At 35.8% G+C, this 18,795-nt stretch overlaps 1 protein-coding gene across 9 annotated transcripts in view; it reads left to right on the forward strand.

Moving 5' to 3' along the window:
• The window catches only part of LOC123312770 (Ca(2+)/calmodulin-responsive adenylate cyclase-like), a 210,430-nt gene that overhangs the window by 83,896 nt on the left and 107,739 nt on the right, over positions 1-18,795 (forward strand). For all 9 annotated transcript variants that reach the window (XM_044897244.1, XM_044897245.1, XM_044897250.1 and 6 more), the window contains exon 6: positions 14,916-15,202. In XM_044897244.1, the coding sequence (XP_044753179.1) occupies positions 14,916-15,202 (287 nt within the window). The remainder of the gene's footprint in view (positions 1-14,915; positions 15,203-18,795) is intronic.

The following is an 18,795-nucleotide window of genomic DNA, read 5'->3' on the forward strand; positions in this document are numbered from 1 at the left end:
TTTTATCCTATTCACTTACACCCCCTAGAAGCCAAGATTTGACACCTGTCAATGTTAAAAATTCGATTACTAAAAAACTGGACATAGGATCGACTTCAAATTCGGAAATTAAATCGACAAACCGAAGCAGAAAAAAGTGCCGTTTACCGCATCCACTTACACCCCTTAGGTTTCGACATTTGACACTTGTCAATGATGAAAATTTTATAAATCAAAAACTTCATGGTATCTACAAATTCGAGAATTGTATTGACAAACCGTACAAGAAAAAAGATGCCATTTAACATTTTCACTTAATTTTTGGTACCGAGTTTTGATACCTGTCAATGTTTCGGTTATGTTGAAAATTTAAATTCCCAATTTCACAAAGCTCGATCGGGAAATCAACACTTGTTCGAAGAATCAACAAAATTTTTTCTCAACAATAATTCATTCATGAGCTTCGTGAATATCGTCCTGTCTTAATAAGTTTAATTGCCACTTCTCCAATATATTCTGGAATGAAAATGTTGCAGTGATTTCACATTAATAATCAAATAAGTGTCAAATAGTTAATCGGGCAATCAAAATTCCGTAAAACCCGCCGACAGACATCTACTAGTACAGAAATTTCATCTCGTCGTCACCAGTACAAGAGCAAATTTTTCATGATGAATCAATTAAAATATAGGATATTTTTTCTAAACTATCAGTTATTTTTATTATTAGTCCAAATGTCCGTAAAATGAGATTCGATTAAAAAGTTTCTCTGGAGTGTTCAGTCTCGCCTGGTTAGTCAATAACGCATGAACCGGACCACCACGCTCGAAAAGTTTACCTTAGGGTAATGTCAGACGCGGCGGTTTTGTCCGAGACGTTTCTCGAGAGTAGAACCGTATCGGAGAGTCGTCAATGGGTTTCAAATGGACCATGTCAGACGTAGCGGTATGAATCGCCAGGCGATTTTAAAACCGACTCGAAGGGTCGTCGGGACCACTATCCGTCTCGGTTTTTATGAGCCTTTCGTACAGTCATCAGTGGTATGTATATGGAACATGTCAGACGCGGCGGTTTTATCGTTCTATTCACGACCTCACATCGCCTTGCATTTTGGATATAAACCGACGCGATTAAATCGACGCGTGTGACATCGAACAGGCGGTCGCTAGCGAGAACCGTCTCGGTCAAAACCGCCGCGTCTGACATTACCCTTATGCCTGAGGTTCCGCTCGCTATTGCAAAGGACGCTTAAAGCACGGATTGTATGCAAAAGCTACGACACGTTCTCGAGAACGCTCACTTGTTTCAGTTGCGTATTATTTGGTGTTAATATTCTTTGAATATTCTCAAAGTTCTTGGGTTTTTTTAATATAATATTTTTTTTTTAGGTTTTCAGTTTTTATTCAGAGCGTATATTTTGTTTTTTTTTTCTCCACTTTTTCCTTATTATAAGAGTTTTTCATTTAGTAATTAGTTGAATATTTTTGTCGAAAATACTAATAATTTTAGTATTTAGTCGATTTGTATGTAATACTTCTTCCGTTTTTTTTGTTTTATAATCTTTTTTCACGTTTAGGTTTTTTATTCCTTTCCATTTCATTGGAAGATTCTTTTCGATTCTTAAAGTCCCTCTAGAGGTTCATCCTTTTTTTTATATTCTTGTAAACCCAGTTTTCTTGGGTTCAATTTCATCTGAGCTGTTCTACCGGCGTTTATTCCTCTTTACAGCGGAATTTGAATTCGAAGCTTGCAGACATGGTTTATAAAAAATCTAGCATACTTCCAGCTATATTAGAGTATATAAGAAAACATTGTAAAAATTTTGGTTATCAGGAGCTCATTGACCCAAAGAGTGATCATATAAAAGCCATGTCATTCAAATTGAAAATATTCCCAAGTATATTATGTCAGTATATCAGGAGAAATGAAGATGAAGTCATTTTTGTCTTGGAATCTTGCTCTCAAATGGAATATGAAAATCCGATCATTCCAGATGAAAGAATAGTTTTGCCTACTTCCACTCCTGAAAAAGATATCGATATGGATAATACATTGATTTCACAGGAAACACAACTTTCTCCTATCCGAAAAATATCTAGTGATGCCCCAATATCATTCCAAATCGAAAATGAAGTGATCGATTTTAAGGAAGTAACTGTTAACAGTTTAGAGTTGTCGAGCGATCTGCATCTTTCCGATCCTGTAGTGAAAGAATTGATTCCTTATGGAAGTACTAACCGAATTCGGAGAAACGAAAAACTTGTAACTTACAAGAACTGCATATTTTTTGAAGGAAAATTTGATATTCCTGACACACATCGAAAATATTTATTTAGGAACTCTAGTAGTAATAGTTATATGAACTATTATATAAGAAACAGAATCCGCAAGAACGTGAATAACACTTGTTCTTTAGCAATTAAAGATAAAAAAATATTGAAAAATGGGGATGTACTTATATTAGCTTATTGCATCCATAACAGACGAAACTGCAAAAAATTCAAGATTCATATAGTGTCCAGGAAGTTAGTTAGTGTTTATAGTTCTTCTAAAGACTATTATCACGAAAAATTAATCACGGCCTATGTAAAAGGTCACGAGAGATTTAAGGCTAAAAAGAAGTTGCTCCTCTTGAAGCCATCTGAATACAAAAAGAAAACCCTCCTACAAGCAGACATAAGGTTGATAAATCAGGGAAACCTTCAGAATATCAAATCAGATCCAACGATAAGAAAAATCCGATCGGAGGCGAAACAACAACTCGATAGAGATGTGGACGACTGGACTGATATATGTAAGATGCAGTTATCTAATGGGGAATATATACAAGAAGTAAGCATTCCATTCATGGTTAAACTTTTCAGTAAAGAGCAACTGCAAGTATTAAAATATGAAAAGAAGACTAAGCAATCTAAGTTCTTATTGCACTTTGATGCAACAGGTTCTGTTATAAGAAAGCCTTATAAGGAATGCAAACGCATTTATCTATATTCTGGGGTTATTCAAACTAGCAATGAACGAATTTTCCCTGTTATGGAATTGGTTTCTGGGACACACTACACAAAAGATCTACGTAAATTCTTCGGAGATTTCAAATATTTTGCTCAACAGCATTCCAGCTGGCCAACTTTCACAGGTGTTGTTACCGATTTTTGCTTAGCCAGTTTGAATGCATTATCACAAGAATTTTGTGAAATGCAATTGATTGAATACATTAATTATTGTTACGATAATTTTTTTATTGTTGCCGGAGAGCGACGAGAAAACATGATTTCCCTCCACCTTTGTTGTGCTCATTTTGTGAAAATGTTTTGCAAAGACATTGAACAAACTGTGAGTCATGTCAATATTCAGAATCAACTGAAGGATTTGATGGCGGCCTGTATGACTTTCAATAAATTCCATCAAATTGAAAATTGGATGGAAAATATTTTCATTCTGTTATGTAGTCCATATCATGATCAGATTGTGAAAGAATCAATTGATAATTTGTTGATTATAGTTGCCGATAAAGACCACCACATATTCAGAGAATCCAAACATAATCTGAAATCAACAGGAATGAGCTTAATACAGGATCCTCCAACTCATTCTCTAGCGAAGCAGAGCCTATTCTTCAAACATTTTGATAGGCTGGAACATCGCAATATAACAGATTCATTGAATGATTCCATGAACCATTATTATAGCCCTAAGCTTAACGAACTGATTTTGAAAAAATACATCCCCTTCTTGCCACTGTGGTCAGCGATTATGCTGAAAGAATTCGATAGAGACAGAGTAAGTAATGCTCCTGTTGAAAATTACTTCAATACAATGAAACATAAAGTATTACGAGGAGAAAGAAATTGGAAATGCTCACGATTTGTCAGAGCTACCAGAACATTAGGGTTATCATTATACAAAGAAATACTCTGCGTAATACCAAAAAGTAATCTGACAGGACGTATTCATAGACAGAACAGAGCAATGTGGCAGAGAAAAGACCGCTTTATAAAGGACACTTTGAGGGACGTCATTTGAAAAATTTTTCTCATAAGAAAATATTTCCAAGAAAAGATTCACAAGGCCCTAATGAAACAAGTACACCTATTTGTCAGTATTGTTCAGAAGGGTCTTTAGACACAACTGCCACTGATTGGGTGCAATGTGATGCATGCAGTATGTGGGTGCATCAGATATGCGAGCCTGATAAAACTTTCTCGGGAGAATTTATCTGTAAACTATGTCAACAAACTGAAAATCAAATACCAATAGAAACAACAAAATACAAATTTTTCGGCAACGGTCTTATAAGCGATCATGCTTATTACAAGAATTTTCCTAATGGAAGAGGATATGTGGTTTCAATTCTAGATCGTCCTCGTAAAAAATTACCTCTCACTGATTACTTGACCTTGAACAATGAGAACTGGCTAAGTGACGCAGTGATAGATTTTATTTTAAACATGTTAAATACGAACGGTGTTTACCAAATCATTGATGCTGGACTTCATGCTCAGTTCATTTTTAACCAGCCACAACATTCTTTTCTCGATAATTTGAAAATTGAGAAAGATGATTTGTTTATACCCATATTAGTCAATGGAAACCATTGGTGCGCAATCGAAATCAGTATTTCAAAGAGAGAATTCACATACTTAGATCCATTCGGCGAACAACACCCCACAAGTGTTTCATATTTAAAAAAATTCATAAGTTACTTAAAGGAGAGTAATCAATTGAAAGCACTACATAATTATAAAAGTTGGAAAATTGTAAAAAAAGAACATATAACACAAAATGATGCACATAATTGTGGCATTTTCATTCTGTACTTCTTTAAACAGATCATCCAAAAAAAATCTCTCAATGAATGGGCCGATATGAATGAGCTAAGAAAAGAATTCCAGATAGAAGTATTGAAATCTTCCATGCCTGTAGAAAATATTTGCCTCATCTGTGGTAATATCCGAAATGAGATATATAGGCGATGTAAACTTTGTTTTAGATTATTACATAAGAGATGCCTGTTTGAAAACAAAATGGAAAATGATATTTGTGAACTGTGTTCTCAATACAGCCTCATAGAATAGTTTTCTTCGGGAACTTACTCAGGGGCATTAAGTTTTTGAGGAGAAATAATTTTTTTCACAATTCACCAAATGAGACGATGTATAATTTACAAGAATATAAGTTGAAACAAAATATGCCACGCTTATATATAATATTTTTTATGTTGGCTCCTCGGTGTTAGGATGAATTTGATATAACAATTGATTGAAATAATTTTGATCCTAATATTTTTCACTTTGCAAAACTTACAGAATAATATGTACTCAACGGGTGGTTAATTGAGTTATTTTTTTTTAGACATAATATCTTTCATTGTATGTTCTATATTCAATAGCGTAGATAAAATGAAAACACACACTATTTTTTATATGTTTATATCCTCAGGCGATCGATTTCGGTATATTTTCTATCATCAGGAAATCTGAAGGCTTGCAAACAACAGTATGAAGTGGTAATTTTTGCTATAACTTAAATAAAGTACACTACATTATCCATAATCAAAACAGAAGATTCATTCGGAAAAGTTTAATTCTTTCTAGGTTAAAGCAAAAAATACTCTATACTGTTGTTTGTGAATTTTTAGATTGATGATGGAAAATTTATCGAAATCGATCGCCTGAGAATAAAAACATTTAAGAAATAAGGTGTTTTTCATTGCATCTACGTTATTTAATAAGTAAATACATATTATTCTTTGGCCATCAAATTTTGTAACCAAGTCGAATTTCAATACTTTGAAATGTCACCAAGAAATCAGGATTCTGAAATTTATTTTTCCTACTAGCGTTTGGAAAGTAGTACTTTTCCAAAATCGCACGCATATGCGTACGGAAAGTGAATAACAGGGCTTTTATTCCGCACGCAAATATTAAAAAGTCGCATCAATCATAAAATTTTGGCATGTCTCTTTGTGATATTTTTCCTAACACATATGGAAAATGCACACGACAGATTGAACTGCAGTATCTTGCGGAAAGGTATCACTTTCCACTCTTGTTAGTAAAATAACTATTTTCTACAAGCGTCACCTTTTAACCCTTTTCCCGCACGCATTTCAAGTCGCACAGAATAATTATCCCAAACGATGCGTGAAAAACCTCATGTTGTGTGGTAGTTGTGAAAATAAATTACACGTTGTGAAAAGACAATTTGATTAACCCCGGAGAACGTTACAATATAAATTAATCAAATCAAATCGGCTTCTAAGGGGTGTAAGTGGATGCGCTAAACGGCACTTATTTCTGCTATGGTTTGTCGATATCATTTCCGAACTTGAAGTCGATCCTATATACAGTTTTTCAGTTATCGAATTTTTAACATTGACAGGTGTCAAATCTTTGCTTCTAGAGGGTGTAAGTGGATAGGATAAAATGCACTTTTTTCTGCTATGGTTTGTCGATATCATTCCCGAATTTGAAGTCGATCCTATGTGCAGTTTTTTAGTAATCGAATTTTTAACATTGACAGGTGTCAAATCTTTGCTTCTAGGGGGTGTAAGTGAATAGGATAAAAAGCACTTTTTTCTGCTATGGTTTATCGATACCGTTTCCGAATTTGAAGTCGATCCTATGTGCAGTTTTTCAGTAATCGAATTTTTAACATTGACAGGTGTCAAATTTTGGCTTCTAGGGGGTGTAAGTGGATAGGATAAAAAGCACTTTTTTCTGCTATGGTTTGTCGATACCGTTTTCGAATTTGAAGTCGATCCTATGTACAGTTTTTTAGTAATCGAATTTTTAACATTGACAGGTGTCAAATCTTGGCTTCTAGGGGGTGTAAGTGGATAGGATAAAAAGCACTTTTTTCTGCTATGGTTTGTCGATACCGTTTTCGAATTTGAAGTCGATCCTATGTCCAGTTTTTTAGTTATCGAATTTTTAACATTGACAGGTGTCAAATCTTGGCTTCTAGGGGGCGTAAGTGGATAGGATAAAAAGTAGTTTTTTCTGCTATGGTTTGTCGATACCGTTTCCGAATTTGAAGTCGATCCTATGTCCAGTTTTTTAGTAATCGAATTTTTAACATTGACAGGTGTCAAATCTTGGCTTCTAGGGGGTGTAAGTGGATAGGATAAAGAGCACTTTTTTCTGCTATGGTTTGTCGATATCATTTCCGAATTTGAAGTCGGTCCTATGTCCAGTTTTTTAGTAATCGAATTTTTAACATTGACAGGTGTCAAATCTTGGCATCTAGGGGGTGTAAGTGGATAGGATAAAAAGTAGTTTTTTCTGCTATGGTTTGTCGATATCATTTCCGAATTTGAAGTCGATCCTATGTCCAGTTTTTTAGTAATCGAATTTTTAACATTGACAGGTGTCAAATCTTGGCTTCTAGGGGGTGTCAGTGAATAGGATAAAAAGCAGTTTTTTCTGCTATGGCTTGTCGATACCGTTTCCGAATTTGAAGTCGATCCTATGTCCAGTTTTTTTATAATAGAATTTTTAACATTGACAGGTGTCAAATCTTGGCTTCTAGGGGGTGTAAGTGGATAGGATAAAAAGCACTTTTTTCTGCTATGGTTTGTCGATACCGTTTCCGAATTTGAAGTCGATCCTATGTCCAGTTTTTTAGTAATCGAATTTTTAACATTGACAGGTGTCAAATCTTGGCTTCTAGGGGGTGTAAGTGGATAGGATAAAAAGCACTTTTTTCTGCTATGGTTTGTCGATACCGTTTTCGAATTTGAAGTCGATCCTATGTCCAGTTTTTTAGTTATCGAATTTTTAACATTGACAGGTGTCAAATCTTGGCTTCTAGGGGGTGTAAGTGGATAGGATAAAAAGCACTTTTTTCTGCTATGGTTTGTCGATACCGTTTTCGAATTTGAAGTCGATCCTATGTCCAGTTTTTTAGTTATCGAATTTTTAACATTGACAGGTGTCAAATCTTGGCTTCTAGGGGGTGTAAGTGGATAGGATAAGAAGTAGTTTTTTCTGCTATGGTTTGTCGATACCGTTTCCGAATTTGAAGTCGATCCTATGTCCAGTTTTTTAGTAATCGAATTTTTAACATTGACAGGTGTCAAATCTTGGCTTCTAGGGGGTGTAAGTGGATAGGATAAAAAGCACTTTTTTCTGCTATGGTTTGTCGATATCATTTCCGAATTTGAAGTCGATCCTATGTCCAGTTTTTTAGTAATCGAATTTTTAACATTGACAGGTGTCAAATCTTGGCTTCTAGGGGGTGTAAGTGGATAGGATAAAGAGCACTTTTTTCTGCTATGGTTTGTCGATATCATTTCCGAATTTGAAGTCGGTCCTATGTCCAGTTTTTTAGTAATCGAATTTTTAACATTGACAGGTGTCAAATCTTGGCATCTAGGGGGTGTAAGTGGATAGGATAAAAAGTAGTTTTTTCTGCTATGGTTTGTCGATATCATTTTCGAATTTGAAGTCGATCCTATGTACAGTTTTTTAGTAATCGAATTTTTAACATTGACAGGTGTCAAATCTTGGCTTCTAGGGGGTGTAAGTGGATAGGATAAAAAGCTCTATTTTCTGCTATGGTTTGTCGATATCATTTCCGAATTTGAAGTCGATCCTATGTCCAGTTTTTTAGTAATCGAATTTTTAACATTGACAGGTGTCAAATCTTGGCTTCTAGGGGGTATAAGTGGATAGGATAAAAAGCACTTTTTTCTGCTATGGTTTGTCGATATCATTTCCGAATTTGAAGTCGATCCTATGTCCAGTTTTTTAGTAATCGAATTTTTAACATTGACAGGTGTCAAATCTTGGCATCTAGGGGGTGTAAGTGGATAGGATAAAAAGTAGTTTTTTCTGCTATGGTTTGTCGATACCGTTTTCGAATTTGAAGTCGATCCTATGTCCAGTTTTTTAGTTATCGAATTTTTAACATTGACAGGTGTCAAATCTTGGCTTCTAGGGGGTGTAAGTGGATAGGATAAGAAGTAGTTTTTTCTGCTATGGTTTGTCGATACCGTTTCCGAATTTGAAGTCGATCCTATGTCCAGTTTTTTAGTAATCGAATTTTTAACATTGACAGGTGTCAAATCTTGGCTTCTAGGGGGTGTAAGTGAATAGGATAAAAAGCAGTTTTTTCTGCTATGGTTTGTCGATACCGTTTCCGAATTTGAAGTCGATCCTATGTCCAGTTTTTTTATAATCGAATTTTTAACATTGACAGGTGTCAAATCTTGGCTTCTAGGGGGTGTAAGTGGATAGGATAAAAAGCACTTTTTTCTGCTATGGTTTGTCGATACCGTTTCCGAATTTGAAGTCGATCCTATGTCCACTTTTTTAGTTATCGAATTTTTAACATTGACAGGTGTCAAATCTTGGCTTCTAGGGGGTGTAAGTGGATAGGATAAAAAGTAGTTTTTTCTGCTATGGTTTGTCGATATCATTTCCGAATTTGAAGTCGATCCTATGTACACTTTTTTAGTAATCGAATTTTTAACATTGACAGGTGTCAAATCTTGGCTTCTAGGGGGTGTAAGTGGATAGGATAAAAAGCACTTTTTTCTGCTATGGTTTGTCGATACCGTTTTCGAATTTGAAGTCGATCCTATGTCCAGTTTTTTAGTTATCGAATTTTTAACATTGACAGGTGTCAAATCTTGGCTTCTAGGGGGTGTAAGTGGATAGGATAAGAAGTAGTTTTTTCTGCTATGGTTTGTCGATACCGTTTCCGAATTTGAAGTCGATCCTATGTCCAGTTTTTTAGTAATCGAATTTTTAACATTGACAGGTGTCAAATCTTGGCTTCTAGGGGGTGTAAGTGAATAGGATAAAAAGCAGTTTTTTCTGCTATGGTTTGTCGATACCGTTTCCGAATTTGAAGTCGATCCTATGTCCAGTTTTTTTATAATCGAATTTTTAACATTGACAGGTGTCAAATCTTGGCTTCTAGGGGGTGTAAGTGGATAGGATAAAAAGCACTTTTTTCTGCTATGGTTTGTCGATACCGTTTCCGAATTTGCAGTCGATCCTATGTCCACTTTTTTAGTTATCGAATTTTTAACATTGACAGGTGTCAAATCTTGGCTTCTAGGGGGTGTAAGTGGATAGGATAAAGAGCACTTTTTTCTGCTATGGTTTGTCGATATCATTTCCGAATTTGAAGTCGATCCTATGTCCAGTTTTTTAGTAATCGAATTTTTAACATTGACAGGTGTCAAATCTTGGCTTCTAGGGGGTGTAAGTGGATAGGATAAAAAGCACTTTTTTCTGCTATGGTTTGTCGATACCGTTTCCGAATTTGAAGTCGATCCTATGTCCAGTTTTTTAGTAATCGAATTTTTAACATTGACAGGTGTCAAATCTTGGCTTCTAGGGGGTGTAAGTGGATAGGATAAAAAGCACTTTTTTCTGCTATGGTTTGTCGATATCATTTCCGAATTTGAAGTCGATCCTATGTCCAGTTTTTTAGTAATCGAATTTTTAACATTGACAGGTGTCAAATCTTGGCATCTAGGGGGTGTAAGTGGATAGGATAAAAAGTAGTTTTTTCTGCTATGGTTTGTCGATATCATTTCCGAATTTGAAGTCGATCCTATGTACAGTTTTTTAGTAATCGAATTTTTAACATTGACAGGTGTCAAATCTTGGCTTCTAGGGGGTGTAAGTGGATAGGATAAAAAGCTCTATTTTCTGCTATGGTTTGTCGATACCGTTTCCGAATTTGAAGTCGATCCTATGTCCAGTTTTTTAGTTATCGAATTTTTAACATTGACAGGTGTCAAAACTTGGCTTCTAGGGGGCGTAAGTGGATAGGATAAAAAGTAGTTTTTTCTGCTATGGTTTGTCGATACCGTTTCCGAATTTGAAGTCGATCCTATGTCCAGTTTTTTAGTAATCGAATTTTTAACATTGACAGGTGTCAAATCTTGGCTTCTAGGGGGTGTAAGTGGATAGGATAAAGAGCACTTTTTTCTGCTATGGTTTGTCGATATCATTTCCGAATTTGAAGTCGGTCCTATGTCCAGTTTTTTAGTAATCGAATTTTTAACATTGACAGGTGTCAAATCTTGGCATCTAGGGGGTGTAAGTGGATAGGATAAAAGTAGTTTTTTCTGCTATGGTTTGTCGATATCATTTTCGAATTTGAAGTCGATCCTATGTACAGTTTTTTAGTAATCGAATTTTTAACATTGACAGGTGTCAAATCTTGGCTTCTAGGGGGTGTAAGTGGATAGGATAAAAAGCTCTATTTTCTGCTATGGTTTGTCGATATCATTTCCGAATTTGAAGTCGATCCTATGTCCAGTTTTTTAGTAATCGAATTTTTAACATTGACAGGTGTCAAATCTTGGCTTCTAGGGGGTGTAAGTGGATAGGATGAAAAGCACTTTTTTCTGCTATGGTTTGTCGATATCATTTCCGAATTTGAAGTCGATCCTATGTCCAGTTTTTTAGTAATCGAATTTTTAACATTGACAGGTGTCAAATCTTGGCATCTAGGGGGTGTAAGTGGATAGGATAAAAAGTAGTTTTTTCTGCTATGGTTTGTCGATACCGTTTTCGAATTTGAAGTCGATCCTATGTCCAGTTTTTTAGTTATCGAATTTTTAACATTGACAGGTGTCAAATCTTGGCTTCTAGGGGGTGTAAGTGGATAGGATAAGAAGTAGTTTTTTCTGCTATGGTTTGTCGATACCGTTTCCGAATTTGAAGTCGATCCTATGTCCAGTTTTTTAGTAATCGAATTTTTAACATTGACAGGTGTCAAATCTTGGCTTCTAGGGGGTGTAAGTGAATAGGATAAAAAGCAGTTTTTTCTGCTATGGTTTGTCGATACCGTTTCCGAATTTGAAGTCGATCCTATGTCCACTTTTTTAGTTATCGAATTTTTAACATTGACAGGTGTCAAATCTTGGCTTCTAGGGGGTGTAAGTGGATAGGATAAAAAGTAGTTTTTTCTGCTATGGTTTGTCGATATCATTTCCGAATTTGAAGTCGATCCTATGTACACTTTTTTAGTAATCGAATTTTTAACATTGACAGGTGTCAAATCTTGGCTTCTAGGGGGTGTAAGTGGATAGGATAAAAAGCACTTTTTTCTGCTATGGTTTGTCGATACCGTTTTCGAATTTGAAGTCGATCCTATGTCCAGTTTTTTAGTTATCGAATTTTTAACATTGACAGGTGTCAAATCTTGGCTTCTAGGGGGTGTAAGTGGATAGGATAAGAAGTAGTTTTTTCTGCTATGGTTTGTCGATACCGTTTCCGAATTTGAAGTCGATCCTATGTCCAGTTTTTTAGTAATCGAATTTTTAACATTGACAGGTGTCAGTCAAATCTTGGCTTCTAGGGGGTGTAAGTGAATAGGATAAAAAGCAGTTTTTTCTGCTATGGTTTGTCGATACCGTTTCCGAATTTGAAGTCGATCCTATGTCCAGTTTTCTTATAATCGAATTTTTAACATTGACAGGTGTCAAATCTTGGCTTCTAGGGGGTGTAAGTGGATAGGATAAAAAGCACTTTTTTCTGCTATGGTTTGTCGATACCGTTTTCGAATTTGAAGTCGATCCTATGTACAGTTTTTTAGTAATCGAATTTTTAACATTGACAGGTGTCAAATCTTGGCTTCTAGGGGGTGTAAGTGGATAGGATAAAAAGCACTTTTTTCTGCTATGGTTTGTCGATACCGTTTTCGAATTTGAAGTCGATCCTATGTCCAGTTTTTTAGTTATCGAATTTTTAACATTGACAGGTGTCAAATCTTGGCTTCTAGGGGGTGTCAGTGAATAGGATAAAAAGCAGTTTTTTCTGCTATGGCTTGTCGATACCGTTTCCGAATTTGAAGTCGATCCTATGTCCAGTTTTTTTATAATAGAATTTTTAACATTGACAGGTGTCAAATCTTGGCTTCTAGGGGGTGTAAGTGGATAGGATAAAAAGCACTTTTTTCTGCTATGGTTTGTCGATACCGTTTCCGAATTTGAAGTCGATCCTATGTCCACTTTTTTAGTTATCGAATTTTTAACATTGACAGGTGTCAAATCTTGGCTTCTAGGGGGTGTAAGTGGATAGGATAAAGAGCACTTTTTTCTGCTATGGTTTGTCGATATCATTTCCGAATTTGAAGTCGATCCTATGTCCAGTTTTTTAGTAATCGAATTTTTAACATTGACAGGTGTCAAATCTTGGCATCTAGGGGGTGTAAGTGGATAGGATAAAAAGTAGTTTTTTCTGCTATGGTTTTTCGATATCATTTTCGAATTTGAAGTCGATCCTATGTACAGTTTTTTAGGAATCGAATTTTTAACATTGACAGGTGTCAAATCTTGGCTTCTAGGGGGTGTAAGTGGATAGGATAAAGAGCACTTTTTTCTGCTATGGTTTGTCGATATCATTTCCGAATTTGAAGTCGGTCCTATGTCCAGTTTTTTAGTAATCGAATTTTTAACATTGACAGGTGTCAAATCTTGGCATCTAGGGGGTGTAAGTGGATAGGATAAAAAGTAGTTTTTTCTGCTATGGTTTGTCGATATCATTTCCGAATTTGAAGTCGATCCTATGTACACTTTTTTAGTAATCGAATTTTTAACATTGACAGGTGTCAAATCTTGGCTTCTAGGGGGTGTAAGTGGATAGGATAAAAAGCACTTTTTTCTGCTATGGTTGGTCGATACCGTTTCCGAATTTGAAGTCGATCCTATGTCCAGTTTTTTAGTAATCGAATTTTTAACATTGACAGGTGTCAAATCTTGGCTTCTAGGGGGTGTAAGTGGACAGGATGAAAAGCACTTTTTTCTGCTATGGTTTGTCGATACCGTTTCCGAATTTGAAGTCGATCCTATGTCCAGTTTTTTAGTAATCGAATTTTTAACATTGACAGGTGTCAAATCTTGGCTTCTAGGGGGTGTAAGTGGACAGGATGAAAAGCACTTTTTTCTGCTATGGTTTGTCGATACCGTTTTCGAATTTGAAGTCGATCCTATGTCCAGTTTTTTAGTAATCGGATTTTTAATATTGGACGGTGTCAAATCTCGGTTCCTAGGGGGCGTAAGTGAATGCGGCAAATGACATTTTTCTGCTTCATTTCGTGTATTAATCTCCTGAATTTGAAGTGCATTTTATGAACCATTTTTTGAACAACATTGACAGTGAATGATGATGGGTGTTTTCAATATAACTCTTGAAATTTGAGGTCGATCTTAAGTATGTACATACATTTTTTGAGTTAACATTCTTTATTTCTTCCCCTCAGCTTTCACAGGCGTGATTTGAAATGAAAAAATGTAACGTAATAATAATAGTTCTCATATCAATCCAGACGCGAGAACTCATGTTTGCATCGATATCCGCTCAACTGAACAGTGGCGTACGACGAATTCAAGGTCAAATTCTGCTATCTCATTCGGCTGTTTTCACACCGGTAATGAGGTGAACTAACAGCAAATTCAACAAGAATCGAGGTTAACACTAGAGTCAAAAACGGGAAATGAATAAATGGTCTTCCGCTTCGGAAGAAGCCGAGAATTCTGACAGCTCACAAGGGAAGCTTTTGCGTCGGTCAATTAGCTGTTATCCAAGTACCATAGAATTTGCGTACCAGTCAATAGCGTTGCAAGAGCAAGATTGGAGGTGGCATCGCTTAACTTTCAACAATGAATCTATTGAAATAGTCTCCTCCACATATGACGAAGTTGCATGTTTATATTTGTGCACTCAGTAGATCAAATTGCTTTATATTTTATAAGTTTATCAATAACGATATAAAATCACCATCATTCAACATTCGTGCCCAATTTGTACTCATGGTGATCATGAATACCTGCTATCACGAACTTCCTTCATACCATTATTTATACGAAAAGTAATGAAATCTAAAGCTCTAGAATTGGCTATTGCGGGCATAAATCTACAAATGTTTGAACAAGTAACAATTCTGATTGAAAACCCTATTTGTTTCAGGATAATCACTGTCTCAGAATAAAGATTCTGGGTGACTGCTATTACTGTGTATCAGGTCTTCCAGAGCCAAGATCAGATCATGCACACTGCACTGTGGAGATGGGCTTGGATATGATTGATGCTATAGCAAGTGTTGTGGAGGCGACAGACGTTCAATTAAACATGAGGGTAGGAATCCATTCTGGCAGGGTGTTGTGTGGTGTACTAGGATTAAGAAAATGGCAATACGATGTTTGGTCGAACGATGTGACTCTTGCGAATAATATGGAAGCTGGTGGAGAACCTGGGTAAGATATTCCACATCAGTCAGTTGACCTAAACACTTATTGAATAAATTACTGGAATTGAATGAGATTGTATTCCATTGCGATACAGGTGGATTAGCTTAAAATTTCGAATAAAATAATCTACTGCTGGAAGTGCAGGAAATATACAAGATTGCAACCTAGTATTGAACCTATTGAATACCTTTAAAACAAAATCGACGCTATTTATGTGAAACTGTGCAGATAAGTACGCATAACGTATCTGATAACATATTTTTTGTTACTAATATACTTCAGGTTTCGTCAAATACTGTGTGATATCCCTACTACTTCTTCTGAGAAATTTATATACACTGATGATTTTCTAGGCATAGAGAATAATCTATCTACACATTAAGAAATTCTGAGACACAACTTATCATAAAAAATAAAGGCAGTTGAGGGTACTGTTCGATAATTTTTTCTTAGAATATAACAGCAATCCTAAATATCTAGGATTCAATCTGACTTTTCAAGTGGATCTATTAGATTTTACCCATTCAATGGGTAGCACTTCTTTCATACATTGTATTGCCCCATATTCGCAGAGAGGCTGTTAAGAATTCTTGGAATAAATTTCACTCTTTTCTAGATTCATTTTCAATTCTGCCTCCTCTATTCCATTCAGTACGATTCCAAGACTGAAGTCACGTCCCCTTTATGTTGCAACTCTTTTCTGATCTGAATCAAAAGGACGAGGAATTTGGCAGCCTGAATGGAATTTTCAACAAATAATTAGAAACTGATCCTTTGAATAGAGTTCGTGGTTTTGATTTTCCCAGAAAAATATAGTGTATTCGTAATCGTATACGAACTGCTCACAGACGTTGCGATATTATGTTTTTCAGATCAGTGGCGACTTCATGGAGGAGGCAGAGGAGACCGGGCTTCCCCTCATATCTGAATTCAGTGAAATATTTTCAGCTAGATCACTTGAATATTCACATTCTGGGAAAGTTTTGTGAAACTCCCCACAATAAGTCATAACTTAGAATATAACGCCCGCACTGCATTCATGCGATACTGCCACGAGTGTCATAATGTAAAACTTCAAACTTATCGTGATATACAAAGCAGCGACCATTCTAAAGCCCAACTCATGACTACGTGACGAAGGCAAGCCTCCGGTACAATCACAATAGAATGAATGTTCTCCTTTTCCCGTTGCGCTACCGATAGGAACGGAAAAAAGTAAGAAGAATGATAAGTCACCTGGTCTAGACTGCATTCCAGCGGAAATATTCAAAGCCTTGGATGAAGAAATTGTCAATAATCTCCTAACACTATTCCGCATGATCGGAAAAAAGTAAGAAAAATTATAAGTCACCTGGTCTAGACTGCATTCCAGCGGAAATATTCAAAGCCTTGGATGAAGACATTGTCAATAATCTCCTAACGCTATTCCGCATGATCTGGGAACAAGGAGATGTGCTACAAGACTTCAGAGCCTTCCAACAGATATCAGTGGTCTTCCTAACGCTTCTTTACGGAAGCGGAAGCTGGACGCCCTACAGGCGACATATTAAACAGCTTGAACAAACGCAACAACGTCATCTTAGACAAATAATGCACATTAGATGGTTTCACTAAGTTTCGAATGCAGAAGTCTTGCAACGCGCGAGTTGTATAACAATTGAGACTCAAGTAACGAGGGCCCGACTCAGATGGAGCAGCCACATTCTGAGGATGCAAGACACAAAACTCCCCAAAATAGCTCTGTATGGCGAATTCACAGAGGGAGCCTGGAAACCAGGAGGCCAGTATAAGCAGTTTAAGGATATACTACATCAATCCCTAAAATCAGTTAATGCCAATCATAACTGGGATCAACTGGAATGATCTGTAGGTCACGGTTGGGTCTCTTCAGTCACAGAATTGTCAGTAGAATTGTTTATTTGGTATAAATGAGAAATAAACATATTTCATTCGGGAACTTATTTTTCGATTCATACGGGACTTCAGTATTGAACACATGCATGGATGACTAATTGTGATGTTATTATATGCTTTGTTTGAAAATCAGTACTATGATGGTGCAGGTTTCAATGAAAATATATCAGGATCTCGGGGGTGAAGCGTATTAAGTCCAAATCTAAATTTGTCGGTAGATGTTAAAAAATCGAGGGTGTTATGATCTTTAATTAAAGAGTAGTGGACTGTATTAAAAGATAATTGAGTTGGAGATGGTATAAAAACATTTATTAAGAATCATTCACAACCATAAAATGAATATGTCACCTGCATGAAGCTAATACAGTAAAAAGCAACTAATATTAACAACATCTATAAACTCAGAGAGACAATATCCAATTAAAAACAAGAGATGGTCCAGAGCAGTTCAAATGAGAAGTCACTTGATGTCAGACTTAGACGTTGAGGAGTTCAATAAATTCAATATCAACACAACGGTTACACAGTGATAGGGCAATCAATTGAAAATTGATTGCGAGAGCCTCCTTTTTCTATCAGAAAACGCGAGGGTTAGAATACTGAATTTTAAAGAGAAGACGCGAGAGTACAGAGAAATAGGCCCGAGGTGAAACTGCAATGTCTAAGTCTGATCATCAACGAGAAATCGATACATTAAATTTGAGTTGATCAATAATGTTAATGTAAGTATGAGCAGAACAAGAGTAGCACAAGTTAAATGAGAAGCACAGAATTAATGAATTTGAGAAGCACTAGAATATTAAAAATAATATGAAAAGGGCAATAAATTCTAATTAAATGAGAAGTTCGATAATAATTCATTAAATGAAAAGGACAATCATAATTAATATGAGAAGAACAAAGTATAATTCATATACATTGAGATGATCTTGAAGAGAGCAAAAATCTATCAATGTATTCAGCATTTACAGAGACGAACTGCTTACAAGTAAGCACGATTAGAACGTTCATCAGAAAAATAGAAGAAACAATTGATAAATTAAGAGAAGTCATGAGAGTACTGAGTTGAATAAATCTCTAATCGTAGATTTTGAGATGTGCTGAAGGCTGAGAAAACCAACATGCATGTTGAGTCCGATGAATGAATATAGAAGAGAAACAATGAGAGTACATATTATAAAGAGTAGACCATACCAAGTGAGTAGACATGAGTGTTCGTGCAGACTTTCCAGGGTGGAGCCTAGGTCGAGGTGTATCGAGCAATGTCATTGATCGTTTAACTAACGTTGAGGTGTTCACATCCTTTTCTGAGAATAACAGCTACATCCAGGGTCCACCCTGGAGAATATGAGGATTCATTCATCTGAAACTCAACACCAATGAATTAGTCATATGTATAAGAGGTGATCATAAGAGTTGTTATAAAAATGATAAAACTGATTCTAATAATAAAGAATATTGCGAGAAGACAATGAATCAGATATCAATTCTATGAAGATGAACTTGAGAAGTTTCAATCCTGGTGCTACATACCCATTTTCATGTGAGAGGATCTAGAGAAGTCTGAAAATCTATATAAATTATGAAATATAATAAAATATATAGTTCTGAGAAGACAATAGTTCGAGTTGAGTTGAGTAGACATTTCAATTGAGCAGTGCTAGCAAGGATTATGAATCTATTTC

The sequence above is a fragment of the Coccinella septempunctata genome, chromosome 5 (assembly GCF_907165205.1).
Source record: "Coccinella septempunctata chromosome 5, icCocSept1.1, whole genome shotgun sequence".
NCBI classification, from domain to species: Eukaryota; Metazoa; Arthropoda; class Insecta; order Coleoptera; family Coccinellidae; genus Coccinella; species Coccinella septempunctata.